The 15,086-nt window shown below is 36.4% G+C and overlaps 1 protein-coding gene across 22 annotated transcripts in view; it reads right to left on the reverse strand.

The window, feature by feature from the left end:
* Positions 1 to 6,001: 6,001 nt before the first annotated feature.
* The window catches only part of ADGRL2 (adhesion G protein-coupled receptor L2), a 391,077-nt gene continuing 381,992 nt past the window's right edge, over positions 6,002 to 15,086 (reverse strand). For 9 of the 22 annotated variants that reach the window (XM_072041980.1, XM_072041981.1, XM_027463164.3 and 6 more), the window contains 2 exons: positions 13,746 to 13,874; positions 6,002 to 10,401 (listed from right to left, as the gene is read on the reverse strand). In XM_072041980.1, the coding sequence (XP_071898081.1) occupies positions 9,647 to 10,401; positions 13,746 to 13,874 (884 nt within the window). In that variant the 3' untranslated portion in view covers positions 6,002 to 9,646. Of the gene's footprint in view, positions 10,402 to 11,066; positions 11,120 to 11,801; positions 12,942 to 13,438; positions 13,521 to 13,745; positions 13,875 to 15,086 lie in introns of those variants that run through there. The other 13 variants (XM_027463168.3, XM_072041989.1, XM_027463167.3 and 10 more) reach the window with 4 other exon arrangements.

Consider the following 15,086-nt stretch of genomic DNA (forward strand, 5'->3'; position numbering starts at 1 on the left):
GCAACTTTGTACCAGCCATGGAATACGTAAGACAATGAAGAGACATCCTCTTCATTTCAGCATTTGCTAATGGATGCCTTCTTAACCCTGTTCACTGCCAGTGTTGCTACTCTTACACAAACTACTCTGGCTGGTATGCAGACTGCTTCAAGAGCAGCCTGGCTGTATCTGCTGTGAACAGAGACCTTGAAAGCTATTCTTTTCCTGATATATTTAATTAGAAAATACGTAAAATGGATATATTTTTTTCCACATCATATACTAAAAAAGGTCTTAGTTTTTATTAGAAGGAAAACTTTGTCTGTATAATAAACTTGCAAGGTTTTTAAACCTTTAAGCCTTTTAAACCTAGCTGTAACTTGATGCTGGAAGACTCCCTTCACATCAATGAAACGTGCAAATCAGTGTGTAAATAATCAAACCACATAAGAGTAGTGTTTTCTGAATGATTTTCCAGGTCCTGTATAATCTTTCTGCTCCACAGAAATATATTTTATGTTTCTTTTTTCCTGACAAATGCAAATTAAATACTTCAATATTCAAGGTAATCATCCCTTCTAGGGAGGGGTCGAGGAGTAGAAAGGAGAAGGGGAGTTATTTGTTTTTACCAGCCCAACCAAGAGCTTTTCTGTGTGTGTGTTTAATGAATGAATCAGCCTACTTTAGCACACAATTGCTTAGATCGATAATTATTCAAGAAACAATACTGCCTTGGGAAAATCTATAGCAATAAAAAAGAAATCTGGATGGACTGAATAACCTTTTCAGGCATATATTTATCTCCAAATGAGGCTTTTTTATTATTTATTTATTTATTTATTTTAAAGTTTCTATTCTTTAGAAAATGCATTACTGGATGGTTAAAAAATAATCAGATTGTTAGTGTTTAGAGTCTGGAGTTCAAGGTGGCAGTGAAATCAAGCATTAATGGACTGTATTCTCAGATGTATAGCTGGGAAGATTGTTAGGTTTTAAATATAAAGTCAAAGTGGCAATATAAGCTCAATCTATGCATCTGTACTCTAGTGACAACTGTTACCATTACCAATGTGAACAGATAGCAGGTTCTAATTAAAGTTACAAGCCAGAGGGAATAGGCATTAAGAAAGAAAAGAATAATTCTGTGAATAAATTGCACTTGATTTACTAGTTCACAAAAAAAGGTCTAAAAATTAGTACCTGAAATTACTTTAAATACAGCATCTATCAAACCACAGAACAATAATCAAGTCTACCTAATTAGAACACTTATAACTATAAGCAGCATGTAGTATGTTCTTATCTTGACGTGGGGAGACCAAGCAGTCCCCTAAGTGCCAGTTAATCTACAACAAACTTTTGCTGAGACTTAGGAGAAACCCCCTGCAGCAGCTACCTGCTTGCTTTCGATGTCAGACTGCCTGGGCTATAGCTGCTGGTACTCTCTTTCTGCAGGCACATTAAGTGTGGTCTCAGCATGCACACCATGAGCTGGATCATAAAAGGTCCATGAGAAATTCACACAGCACTTTGTGAGACCAGTTGTGCCTATAAATGTGAGTTAGCCTTCTTTATATATACGTGTCACTTTTACTTGCATGTTCACTTACTTGCTTATAGCATTCATTTAGACCAGAAATATTCCGTGTATGAGAGACAAACATTGTCTCTGAAGATATACAGCTTTTAAGAGTAGACACAGACCAGATTCCTGTAGTAATGCAGAGGAGTGGGATATCAGGCAAATCACCGGCACCTCTGGATGGGTATCAGTGCTTCATTTGCACTGATCAGTCTCAGCAGGGAAGGGAGCATTCGTAGCTCTGTGTAGCATATGGGAAGCCTGTGCTAAGGCAAATGTTTAAATAGCTTTCTCTCACTATGTGTATTGACTGTTTTCTTCATTTTCAGTGTTTTGTATGAGCAGTAGAATTTCGGTCATTGAAATAAGCTGTTTTGGATAAATCCATTTTTTCAAGTCTTCTTTGAAAATGTCAAGACATGTTTGGAATGGTACATTTCTAGTCTGCTTTCTGTGAGAATGTTGGGATCTGGCAATGCTATTAGATTAAGTATTTAGGACATTAACCTGAAATACCAATTTTGAAGAGTTAGAAATGCTTCATTAAACTGGCATATTTTGTCATACAACCCAGATGAATGGACACTGGTGAGTTGTTTTTTTTTTTTCTGTGTTGCTTTGAAGGGGCTACAGTTAGTAGTGATGGAAGGAAACATGAGAACAAAATTACTCCTGTACCTCACTTTATTCTTTTATTTTCTTATCTATCTCTGTGTATTCTCTTTGTTCCCCTCACATTTTGAAAGAAACGGCCAGGTCTGGCTTTTCCAGGCAGCCTCTAGTGTGTACAGAAACCATCGCTGGTTCATGCAAGCTTGCATGTGTTTGTGCTTTGTCACAGAGACAACCCTGCCACCAGCCATTGCAACTACAGTGAGGATCTCCTCAGGAACGTTTTTAGCAGGAGCTTCACATTAAGCCACACCTGCCTGAAAGAAAAGCAGAGCTGCAAACCCATCTCAGCATTTGCAGTAGCAGCATGACTGTAACCAAGCACGGAAAGAAGTAGGTCACTGGGAGCAGCTCGTCAGTGGCATGCTGAGGGGCTAAATACTCTGGCCAGCACCAGTTTGACTCTGAATTTCTTAGCTAAAAGCTATGTGGAAATGAGGACCAGTAAGTCCACTGGGGCCCAGAGAACACCTCAGCATTGTGGAACCCACCCAAGTTTTGGCACTTTGTTGGATGTGATGCACCCACGCTCCCTGTGGGCTGTGTGCACAGCCAGTACCGTGCATGTGAAGCTGCATGATCAGAGTAACACAGCCCCATCACATCACATGTGATATATGTTGTGTCAAAAACTGTGGTGGTTTTGGATCTGTGCAGGTGGAATCTGTGACCTTTTCACAACACAAACTGGGCATCATTGGGGCTGGTGCAGAGCTTCCATGGTGACATTTACACTGGGAAGTTGCACAGATTCACGCGGCTTCTCTGCTAGCTCCAGCTGTAATTATTGTCAGGACAGGAACTTCAGCAGGAGGGGGGAAGGAGCCCCCTTTTAACTGAAAGTGTAGATTGTGACATTCAGAGGCTGCACTGTCACACATGAGGAGGGCAATAATAGTGCCTGCTGTGGCTCGGCTCTGCTGTGATGGTGTGGCTGCAGACATGCAGCAGCAGAATGTGGGATGCCAAAATATCCTTAGTGCCAGAAATGTATGTGTCTACAAGGTTGGAATTGTTTCTTCCCCTGAAATGATGTTCATTGTACCTGTGAGTGATGTATATTGGGATTTCAGTGACTAAATTCCATCTGAATTTCATTTTGAACAGATAAGTAAGTGCTTTTTGAGTCTGACATGTAGAAACTCCATATGTAAGCATGCAGTGCAGAGGAAACACTGCTGAAAGAGATGTAAATGCTCAGGGCAAGAAAATCATGCCTCTCTAACATACTAAAGTTAAGCCAGTTGTGCAGCTGCTGGAGGTGGAGGGAATGGTTGATGTAATTTATTTGTATTTTTAAAATAAAAAATAATCCCTACCAAGAGGTCATTAAAGCAGAACAGTGTTCAGGAAGTGAAAGCTGAAGCAATTGTGCATTAGAAACTAAGAGGTAGAGCAGGATTAAGTGGTCAGGTTTTTTGATCATGGCAAAAGGCTAATGGTATAGTGCCCTAACACTCTGTGTTTAAACTGGTGCTATCTGTAAAAGGGGATGAACATGCTATCTGAAAGGTGGCAACATTTGCTGTTAACAGAGAATTACTTCAGTTAATCAGAACTAGGGAAGATTGTGAATGACCTGGGTTAACAAAGTGAATAAATGGGCAGTGTGATGCAGATGAAATGCAGTGCTGACAAATACAAGGTTGGGCACACATTCCTGGGAATAATTGGAAGTATCTGTAGGGTTTGTTGGGTTCTAAAATAACCATAATTATTTAGGTCATTACTTGCTATGATCAACTTAGTGGAAAAATTGGTATTGTGAATGGATACTATGAAGACAAAGTATGACGTGGGAGCACGTGTGTGTGTTGGGGGGGTGGGGTGGGGTGGAAGATGGAATAGAAAATACAAGTCCATCCATAAATCAGATATAACAACCCACCAACAATTTTGTGGTTTGTCCTTTCTCTTAAAGCATTCTGGCAAAAAGTAATTCAGCAGACTGGCAACTACACAATTAGAAAAATGGAAGAGTCTGAAAACAAGGATTTATTTAGAAAGGAGTCAAGTAATAGAAGATAATGGGGAAGTGTTTAAAACAATGAGTAGTATTAAGAATACAAGCTAAGAAGTTTCTATTTATCCTGAAAATTAAAAAGAAAAAAAAAAAAAAAAGGCAAAGTGGTCTGTTCAAAGTGAATGAAAATGAAATTATTCCCATAAAAACCTCGTTAACCTTTGGGACTCATTCTCCTAAGCAATCATGGAGGCTGAGTAGCTATTTTAAAGCTACTTGTATGCTACAAGACTGGGACAGTTATTCCAGATAGATATTCAATGATTCTTATTCAGTCCGCCTCTTTTTATTATACACTTATGACACAGGATGTTGTGCTATTTGTGAATCAGACCTTTTAACGTAAGCAGATGTTTCTGTGCTCAACTTTGCTGCCTCTAAGCTTTAAACTGGTTTGCAGTACAGCATCTACACTGAGGCAGGGCTCTACTCTAACAGACAAGAGACATGTACCCAATGAAGAAATGGTTAAAATTTATATCAGCTTTGCTTTAGAAGTTTTTTTTGTTTGTTTGTTTGTTTTTTTTTTTTGATAAAACTACCTATTCTGAACGTTATTTCTGTCACTGTGACTTCCCCACTCTGTGATCTCCCGCCGAAGACTTCAGCAGCTGGTGCATTACATGGAATGGTGTTTTAAAACCTTCTTGGTGCTGAGTTGAGGTTTGTATGATTTTCTATAGCATTTCTAAACACTCTGGCTGCATCATCGTGTGATCTGTTTCACATGCCAGGAACTTTGATGGGGCACAGTTGAGATTAATGATGACATAATAGAGTAAGAAGAGATATTAATGCTCTTAGGCATGAATTAATGAAATACCATTGAGAATTTATCCTGCATGAATAAAAGGATTTAGAAGTTGTTGTTCTAAAAACCGCATGAGGTATTTTACTGGGAAAAAAAAAAAAAAAAAGAGTAAAAGAAAAAAAAAAACTGCTGAAATGGACAGGGTCCTAACGAACCTTTACCCCAGATTTTTGTCAGAGCTGGATGCTTGAGCCGGATCTGCTAATTGAATTCCTATTAATTCACAGTTTATATAAATGAGGCACAAATCTCTTGTATCCAGTGCTGTGGTGGTGCTAGCTTTTATCCCTATCTCAGTACAAAGCTGGCTTCCAGCCTCCAACGTAGTTCTAGGGTAGAGACTCAGCAGGCTAGCAGCATTCATAAATCTGGATCCATACAGCAAGACCCTTGCTTACTGGTAGCAATGACCTTCATAAATGTATATGGTGACTGCTACCATCTATTAAAAAAAAAAAAATCTAGTATGTTTCACCATGAGCTCCCTTTGTGTCTTTGAAGGGCTAAAGTGTCTTTGCAAGGCTACAGCAGAGTGGAACTGAAGAGTGCCTGTGTCCCAGCACTTTTCATTCTCCACCATCCCCCTAGAATTTGTGAGTTAAGACCCCCGTGGAGATGTACTTGTCTGTATGTGTATATATATATATACATCTGCCTGTAGCTTCTCTTGATTTAAAAAATAATTTTATTCAGGGATAAAATTTTACACTAGCATATGTTGTCATATAATCAATTCTAGAAGACAAGTTTTGTTAGTCTTTAGGCAAAGTGGGATAACAACAATACACAGGGATCATTTACTTTTTGTTGTTCTTCTGTTAATGTCTGTTCTGAGTAGTTCAGAAAGAAATTTTTCTTAAAAACTAGGACATAAAATATGACGCGTATTTTATCCATAACTTATGTCAATTTGAAACATCTTTTATTGCCTACATAAGTGAATATATGTAAACTTTATTAGTAATCTCATTTCCAATTTAAAAGCAAAGGTGTATTGTAGAATTCACAGATAAAGATTAATTTTAACTATAAAGGTATTACCAATGTTGCGTTTCTTCATGTTATGGTTCACTTATGTAGAATTGAGATGTATTTTATATTCAACAATGCATAGCACCATTATACAACAGTTCACTAAATGCACATCCCACTTAATCTTTTGTAGGAATATAACTGGACTGAAGTTACAAGGAAGAATTGGATGGAGCCAGTAGGGTTAACACTGATACTAACAGGAGATTACTAGCCATAAGAAAATTACAGCTCTTCTGAAAGACAGTGCCTAAAATAGCAGCATATCCTTGGCACCATCATAGGAACTGGTTAACTGATGACCCTGAAGAAACACTTGTTTCCATTAATTCTGCTGTCATTATTTCATTATTCTCGACTCTTCCTCTCAATTCTTCTGTCCTTCTGATCCCAAGACAAGATGGCAGGAAAGTGAGAGAGAACATAAAGAAATTACAGTAAGCTGTCGGCCATATAATTGTATTGTAAACTACTACACTGAGAAGTTACACCAACAGAAATTTGGCAAGGTATTGGCTGCTAGTTGTTAGCTAAACACAGGACACTCACTAGTATAACATTAAAAAAAAAAAAAAAAAAAGAGAGAGAGAGAAAAAAATAGGCTCACTAAAAAGCAACATCTACATTACAAAGACGCTAACAAAAGAATTCCCTTATGATATTTAGGTTCAGCTGGTTCATCTTAGGTTCATCAGCTCAATTTTCTTGTTTTATGCATACGTGTTACATTTGCAGTTGAATATATTTTTAAGATCACAATGCTACAAACCTTTTTCCAGCATGTTGTTTCGCCACCATTAAGTTAGACAACACGTGACACAAAGGAGTACTTGCTCGAATTAGGGCTGAATATTCTGCTGAAAGCTGGTGATGTTATTAGATCGTGTACTATAATTACTTGAGCACCACAGTTTTTAAATCCCTAAGACATGATTTCCTAGGTAGAAGGCAGCAAGTATGCTTTTAAGTTGCCAGACAGACCAAGGGAATCATTTTGCTCCGAAGCGTCTGCTGTATACCCTGAATCAGAACAAATCCTTATTTCACAAAGACTTCAGGTTTTTAAAGCATCTCTGCTAAACAGAAGTAAACAGTTTCTGATTAAATTTTAACTGTTCCAGTGACTCTACCACAAAGATAGTAACTTTTATGTATTAAGGAACATATTGACAAGCGTTACCAGGAGGGTAAGGTAAACATGCCTTTGTCTTCAACAATTGCTACAGTGCCACAGTCCCAATTACAGACATATTGAGGTTATCTGAACTCTGAGGTTCCATCTCATCTCGGATATTTTTTTACAAAGTCTGAATTGTCTCAACACCACGAAGTCTTGCCCAAAATATTTTTTTGAAATCCAAACTTTTTCAAAATGCACCTACACAAAACCAATGTGTATCGATATACATTCTAAATGGAGTATTCTTATATTCCAGCACATTAGAAGCTAACAGAATTTAAAAGGCTTTCAAATGAATTTTTGCTGTTGTCATACATATAGTCACAGGTGCCACATATGAAAACATGGCTTCTGTGTTATGAAAGAACACACTTTTGGAAGTTGAAAAAAATGAAGTCCTTGGCGTTATCTTTGAGGAGCTCTGGTTGAGAGGGACAAAAAAGGCTTGGGAACAAAGACTTCAGACTTCCAATTTTGCCACCAATTTGTTGATAACATCTTGGGCATCAGCTGCCTTCTGCAGTTTTCTAGTCTGATAAAAATGAGGCAGTCATGCTTATTTATCTAACTTAAAGTGGTGCTGTGATGGATTATTTGCACAGCAGATTATTTGCACAGGAGTGCTATCCAAATGCTGCTTACTCATGTTTTCCCCATTATAAGACTATATCTTCATCACTAATAATTAACTGCTAATTACTGTTGCTGAGAATACGATGGTGGTGTTTACCACCTTATTTTTGATTTCAGTACAGATGCCTACTTAAAAGTTATGTAAATATATGAAATTACAGTACATTTTCCTAATGACCCTGCTATATCTGAGTTTGATCCTATTCAATTGTGACTAAGTTAATGAATAGTAAGTAAAGATGAACTCTTTTCTGTCGAACTACATAGACAGTTTCCATTGTACTCTCAACACTTAAATCATGAAATGTAAAGAAGCCATTCTAAGCAGGATACAGCTGGGTCAAAAGACTGCTGATGCCAATTATGCTTCGTACATAATAATGCACATTTTACCTATTTGGAAAAAAAATTCACATTTATTTACTGTCAAACAGGTGTTAAACTTTACACTGGATATTAGTGATGGGCTCATTATTAACAGGTTTACACAAAGGGATGAAAAAGCAGAATTTTGTTGAAACAATTTACATTTCATTATATTTTTATCATAAAATAAATTAATTACTAAATATAGGCAGAAGGAATATGGAAGAGTAATAGTTATGTTTTATTTATCTTTTTAAAGGACAGGCACCTTTTATTCACGAGAAAGCTTGTGAGAAGTGTCCAGTGTCCCCTTTAACCCTTACCACCCAACCCTGATTAAAGAATGAACAGGGAATTCAGTTACAATCTTTGTTAGTTATACCAAATTTGTGCAAGGCTTGGCATAATTGGCTTCTAAAACAATTTTCTCCCCAAATTATGTTTTTGGCAAAAAAATTAAAAAAGAAAAAAAAGAATAAAAACTAACTTGTCAAAGCAGAACACTGTTTACAGTGAAAAAATAAGTGAAAACAGGTAGAACTTGCATTTTTAATATACTACTGTACTATGAACAGAGTGTAAGAAAAACAGCTTATAACGTATGTGCAACCAAGAGCTTTTCACAATATTTTCTTCAAACTTTTTAAAATTATTTTTTTATGACAATTATATTTCAGTTGGACACAAATGTATTTATTTTACCCTAGCAATAGAACAAAATATAATTTCTTTAGCCATTTTTTTCATGAGAACGGTTCATTGTACAGTTGAGGAAATATACGAAATAAGGCCTGTGGCTTGATTGCTAGTGGTTAGACATGTATTCAATCTTTGCCTTAATGGAAAAGATTTGCAGTGAACTGCAAACTGATGCAGAATATCTCTCCTGCTTTTGCAAGTCTTGTCAGGAATAGTAAGGTACAGTAAATTTGTCCCACAGGATTTTAGAGCCTACGCCTTGTATATAATACAATGTAGGCCTAGGAAAAAAAAAAAAAACGGTGCAGCCATATTTACAAATTTAGTTCACAAACTGCTGCAGTAAAATGGCTGGAAAGTGTTTCTTTTTCTTTTTTTTTTTTTTTTTTTCACAATTTTGTTAAATTCAGCAGCAGAAGATATCTTAAAATACCTTGTTGGTATTTTTTTTCTTTGTAACAAATAATTCATTTTAGTATACTCTGTGTATATACAAAGTTTTTGTTTTATAAAAATTCACAGAACTGCGAGGTCCAGTCATCCCCGTTACACCGGAGAACCACAGGGTCAACAGAATTGTCTCTTCAAGCAGATACGAGGGAGCCTGCACAGGGCCAATTAAGTCTTTTAATACTTGTACGTGGCCTTTAATATCTCTTTGCTACACTATTAAAGGCTTGTCACTAGCTGCATTTGTCCTTCTCTAACATCCCCTTCTGGAATACATCCTTCCTTGTTAATGGGAATTATATAGCCGTCGCTATTACCCCTGCTGATTTGATAGTACATCTGAAGCTGATGGCCAGCTCCTAGATTTGGCATACTCTTGTAGTAAATGTCCTCATTTTCACTCCTCCTGGAGGGAGAGAGATCTTCTTCAACGTCGGGGCTGCTCTCTGGATATGGAGAGTCTCTGAGATTGGGCATGCTCGTGTAAAGAGAGTCTCTGTTGGGGGACTGGAGGTGGTCGTCAGCCTCGGCTGTCAGTTGTGAGACATAGCTGTCGGTTCCCTCAGTCTTCACTTTCTTCTGGGGCTGGTACAGAAGGGAGTGAGTCCGCTGAGGAATGAGTGGGGCCTCAAGCTCTTTGTGGTGGAGTTCCAGCCCAGGGGTGTCGCTGTGCATCAAAGATGAGGCATCTGCCACGATGGCGTCATCTTCGCTACTGCTCCCGCCGATCACAGCCTTGGCTGGCAGTGTGCGCTCCAGGTTATGGTTCTTGCTGCTGCCCCGCAGGTTGTTGTGCACTAATTCTGAAATGATCATTTTCTCAAAAGCAGTATCATTCAGGCTTAGTCCACAGTCTACAACTTGCACACTGTCGTTATAGTCTCCGTTGCGCAATGAGTAGCTGTTGTTGAAATTACCATTTAGCGGTAGAGTATCCATGGCACTTGTATCCCTGGCATTGTTCAGTGAATGTCCTGAAACAGAAAAGGACAGCCCTGGTTATTGTCTGATGTGCTTTTCATCACTTTTTTTTTTTTTTTTTCTTAAACAAATTCTTTAATGTAGTTCAGGACAAAGTTGTACTTGGAAGTAAGACTTGAGAAAAGTAAGGTTATTGAACATTCCCAAATGTAAACAGTTGCACACTTTATATGAAAGATGCATTTTAAAATAGTAACACGTATTTCCTGTGGGGAATAGTGGCATTTTAATTTCTTAATTTAATGTCAATTCTGTGACTCTTCCACAAGGAACTGATCACTCCATGCCCTTGCATATGTAATGCAAAGCAATTCATTTGGAAACATCTATGTTTTGAAGTACACCACCATGATTTAGAAAAAGAAAATTAACAGAATTTGTCCTAAACGACACTAAATTAAAAAGGAATTAGATCACAGACATAACTGAAGGTAAATGTACAACATAAACCCACATAACTGGCAAGCAACTACTTAACAACATTTCTAACATTTTTCCTTTTTTTTTTTTTTTTGAGATGAAGTAAAGAAAAGAATGAAAAAAATGAATAAATACAAAGAATTTATGTTAAACAAGGACAGCCATCTTTCACACTACAGGGACCAGGGCCCACAAGCACCATCCAACAACACGATAGACAGCAGGTGGAATGACTCACTTTGGACAACTCACATCATGTCTGTCTGCTCAGGCTATCTGGCCTAAGAGTAGCTGATATATAAAAGAAAGTAAAATGATTTATTGTAACATGATGAAGAATTACTGAGCTTCTCAGCAACTTAGTCAGAGCAAGGGTTCAGCAAATTAGATTACGAAGCAATAACAGCTTTTCTTTTCCCACTTAATGTAATTTTTTTGCACTAATATTCTGTCTGCCAACAATGGCCCCAGGCTTCTAAAGGTCAAAGTTTGCCTGCAGTCTGCATCAGTCACAGTGACAGCACTGAATGAACCAGAATCGTTAATTAAGAGTTAGGCCCACAGTTACCATGGCCATGGAAGTCAAATGCAGAAATGTTAGGAATTTCTGTAAGTATGGGTCACAGAAATTAAACCAAAGAATAAATATTAGTTGTGGAATGGGAAGAGGAAATCAGCAATGGCTGATACCTCATAGCTGCTGGAGAAATGACAGATTGGGTAAGTCCTTTAGAAACATGGAAAGAAGTTAAGGGGGGAAAAAAAATGAAGTCTTATGATGATTAAGGTCTTTATGTTTTTGATTTTGGCTTTTTTTTTTTTTTTTGGGGGGGGGGGGGGGCACAATAAAGAAAAGGATTTCCTATAGACACAAAGACATGTAAACTATGACAGCACAGTGCTTCCCAAGCAAAGGAAAAAAAAAAAAAGAAAAAAAAAAGAAAAAAAAACTTTGAAAGAAACTAAACAGTCTGAACCATGGAAAGTCGAATGGTTAGAGCATTCCTAGAAAATCACTTTATCTACAGATATGTCTAGAAGTAAAGAAAGAATGGAGTGACTTTACTGAAATGAGACTGACCACTGTGAGGCTGCTGCATTATATGCAAGGCTTGGAGGAGTATAAGAAAAAGTTGTTTTGGAAAAGATGTATTTTCCTGTGTGTTTTTTTTTGTTTGTTTTATTTTGTTTTTCATAATTAAAGCTGCAGCTTATCCTAGAAAATTCAATCTTCTCTGGAAAATATTGTTTTCAATTAAAAAGTAATTGCATTTTCTCAAGAAAAGATTTTTGTCTTCAACTTTAGAAAACAGAGTAATAATCTCCAAATAAATTCTAAATAATTTGCAAATCATTTTGTATTGGTGTTATTGTTAGCTCCTCTTCATGTGTATTGATTTAAACAGTGATGAGGGTTGTTTGAAAGGTCTCTTTAAGCTTTGATTAAACAGTTTTATCGTTCTGCAATTTCATATATGTTCCAAGATTTTTCTTGCAAAGGATTTAGCTGCTCAGAACATATAGCATTTATAAAAGTAGACAACACATGGACCACATGCTGGCATTCATTTCCCTCATGAAAGTGATTTAATTCTATAATTTTAATTCCCTTTTCTTTTTCTAAACAGATACCAAAATATATCTGATAATCCACAATGAGTTTTCTATGATACACTGCAGAGTTAAGCATGCTAGAATATATTTAAATTGGTTTGATGAGGCAAATTTTGTTGCCCGTGATCAGGTAATTCATTTGAAATCTTTCCATAGCCTGTAGCAAGATTACTGTGGGAATGTAAAAATATAAGTAAATTGTTAAGTATTTCGGCTTGACACTGCTTTGGTTTTAAAAAGCAAATTATTTCAGCATTCCATAACTTCTGTTACCAATAGGGTTTGCTACAGACCTCATGTTGTTTTCCAAAAAGCAGTATGCAAGTACTTTTTGAATGTGGAAACATTTCATTTGCAAATTGTGAACCACTTGCCCGCTGAGTCTACTTCATGACCGCTAGTTATGTTTTAATTGTGCCCATTAAAAATCATGCTGAAAAAATTTACATTTGATAGGCAAAGTTAAGTTTTACTCCCATACTTGTCTCTCTGTAGGTTGCTAGAGGAAAGCATAAGGAAAGTAAGAAAACAAGAGAATGAAAATAGAAACTACAGTACAGTTAAAAAAGAAACTTGAAATAAAAACTGGAAACAAGGTTTTATGAGCACTTTACCAAAGATTTATCGTTCCAGTTACACTAAAGTGATCTTATGATTCATCTAACAGTAACTACTAGATATTTACTGATGAATTGCACTGTAGTTAGAAAAAGCAACTAGATACTCTAACAACAAAATGTTAGGTAAGTGATGACACCCTTTATTCATTCAGAACTAAACTGTTCTAACTGTTAATCTCAAGATTTTCCTAAAGGAAATGATCTACCATAAAGCTGCACTATACTATAGATCTGTTTGACGCTGGATACAATTTTCTACACTGGAGTATCCAAAGGTGTCAAGATGCCTTGCACTGCTTTAGTATCTAATCTGTTCCATGAACATGTTTTTCTCAGCAAGCTTTTGAGTCAACCTTACATTGCATAGACATGATACCTCTAAGTGATATATATCTTGAAGATGGGCTCTCAGACCATGTGATGTCAGTCCTGTAATAGTATATTAAGATTTATGCCACCTGTGTTAAAAACATGGATAATTATTGGTAAATACTGTTATGGCAAAGGCATTACTATAATATAGTGCAGTTTTACAAGCTGACATAGGCAATACTGTATTTCTCAAACTGACAGAAATTCAGAATGTATAGCTAGGGTATTGCAACTTGAGTTTCTATCTAGGGAAAAGAAGGGATTTGGAGCGAGCCAAGAAAAGTGGTTTTACTCAGGAAGTATAAGCACACCTGGTGAGTTAAACACAGGAGCTGAAGGGGCATTACATACAACAGTTTCAGCGAGCAATGTGTTATAGGGGTTGTTAGTGCCGTGTGGTCGAAGAAGAGGGTTTGTTAGTAGGTAATTGCCAGTCATTCCTAAAGCAAAAGAAACAGAAAAAAAGTCAGTTCTTTAATTTTATTCTGACAATTTCAATAAAGAATATTTTTTATTCATCATGAATCATGTAGAACTTGTCAAATGTAATTCAGATGAAAATTTCTGAATGTATGTGAGCTATGTATTTGAAACGGGAGTAGGAAAATATAGTTAGATGCCGGTAATTCACAGGTGCTGTCCAAATCCCCAAAGTAAACATCTGGTGAGAGTGACACTTACTAATGTATACAAAATCACGGTTACACAAGAATAGCAATTAAATGTGTAGAGATCAAGGTACTACATAAAGCTACGGTAACTTCTAAAATGATATTATGGAACACTTCTGCCCAGAATTGAGAGAACTGAATATCTTGAATTTAAATGCATTGAAAAATCTCTTATGATGGATCAGAGCTGTTATTCACTTTATGACAAACACACAGGGAGTGGAAGGGAATCGCTGTTTTCAAACAGACAGTGGATGACAAACTGCAAGCATATCTTAGTATATGCAAAAGTATGCATGCTGAGGGGAAAGCAAATTTATCTGCCAGGTTTTAAAAAAAGAATTCCTTGAATGACAACTTTTCTTTAAACAAGCAGTTTACAAACAGTGTAACATGAAGCAACATACTACAGGAATGAACAGATTTTTTAGAACATAATTTACATGTTAGTGTAATACCATTTAAACAATTCAGAAGAATTAGAAAAAAAATTAAGCATCATTTGAAAACTATAGAGTCTATTAGCTCTGATTTCTAGTTACCAGAAGAATACTTGTTTGGAAAATTGACACGCACACACACAGGAAAAAAAAAAAAGGAAGAAAAAAAAAAGAAGAAAAAAAAAAACGCCATGAAAAACTATCATTTAAAACTTAAACACTTCATTAAAGTAAAATTCTACTTCCTTTTCTATTGCATTGCACAGCAATGCATCAGGATCAGTGTATCACAGACTCAAGTACAACTAAAGAGCCAACTATATTTTTATACTATATTTTTATTTGGCAATAGAAAAGGCAGTGTATATTTCAAATATTAATGCTTTTGTACTACCATAGGTACTTGGTAGTTCAAAGAAGCAGATAGAATAATTCTAAGATTCAGAGACTTATTGCCTGATTATGCCAATGTTATTTGAAAGTTTATACCAGTGAACAACTAAGAAAGTTTTTATCATAGCTTTTTTTTCAGTTGTTATCT

This window comes from Anas platyrhynchos, chromosome 8 (genome assembly GCF_047663525.1).
Source record: "Anas platyrhynchos isolate ZD024472 breed Pekin duck chromosome 8, IASCAAS_PekinDuck_T2T, whole genome shotgun sequence".
In the NCBI taxonomy this organism is placed as follows: domain Eukaryota; kingdom Metazoa; phylum Chordata; class Aves; order Anseriformes; family Anatidae; genus Anas; species Anas platyrhynchos.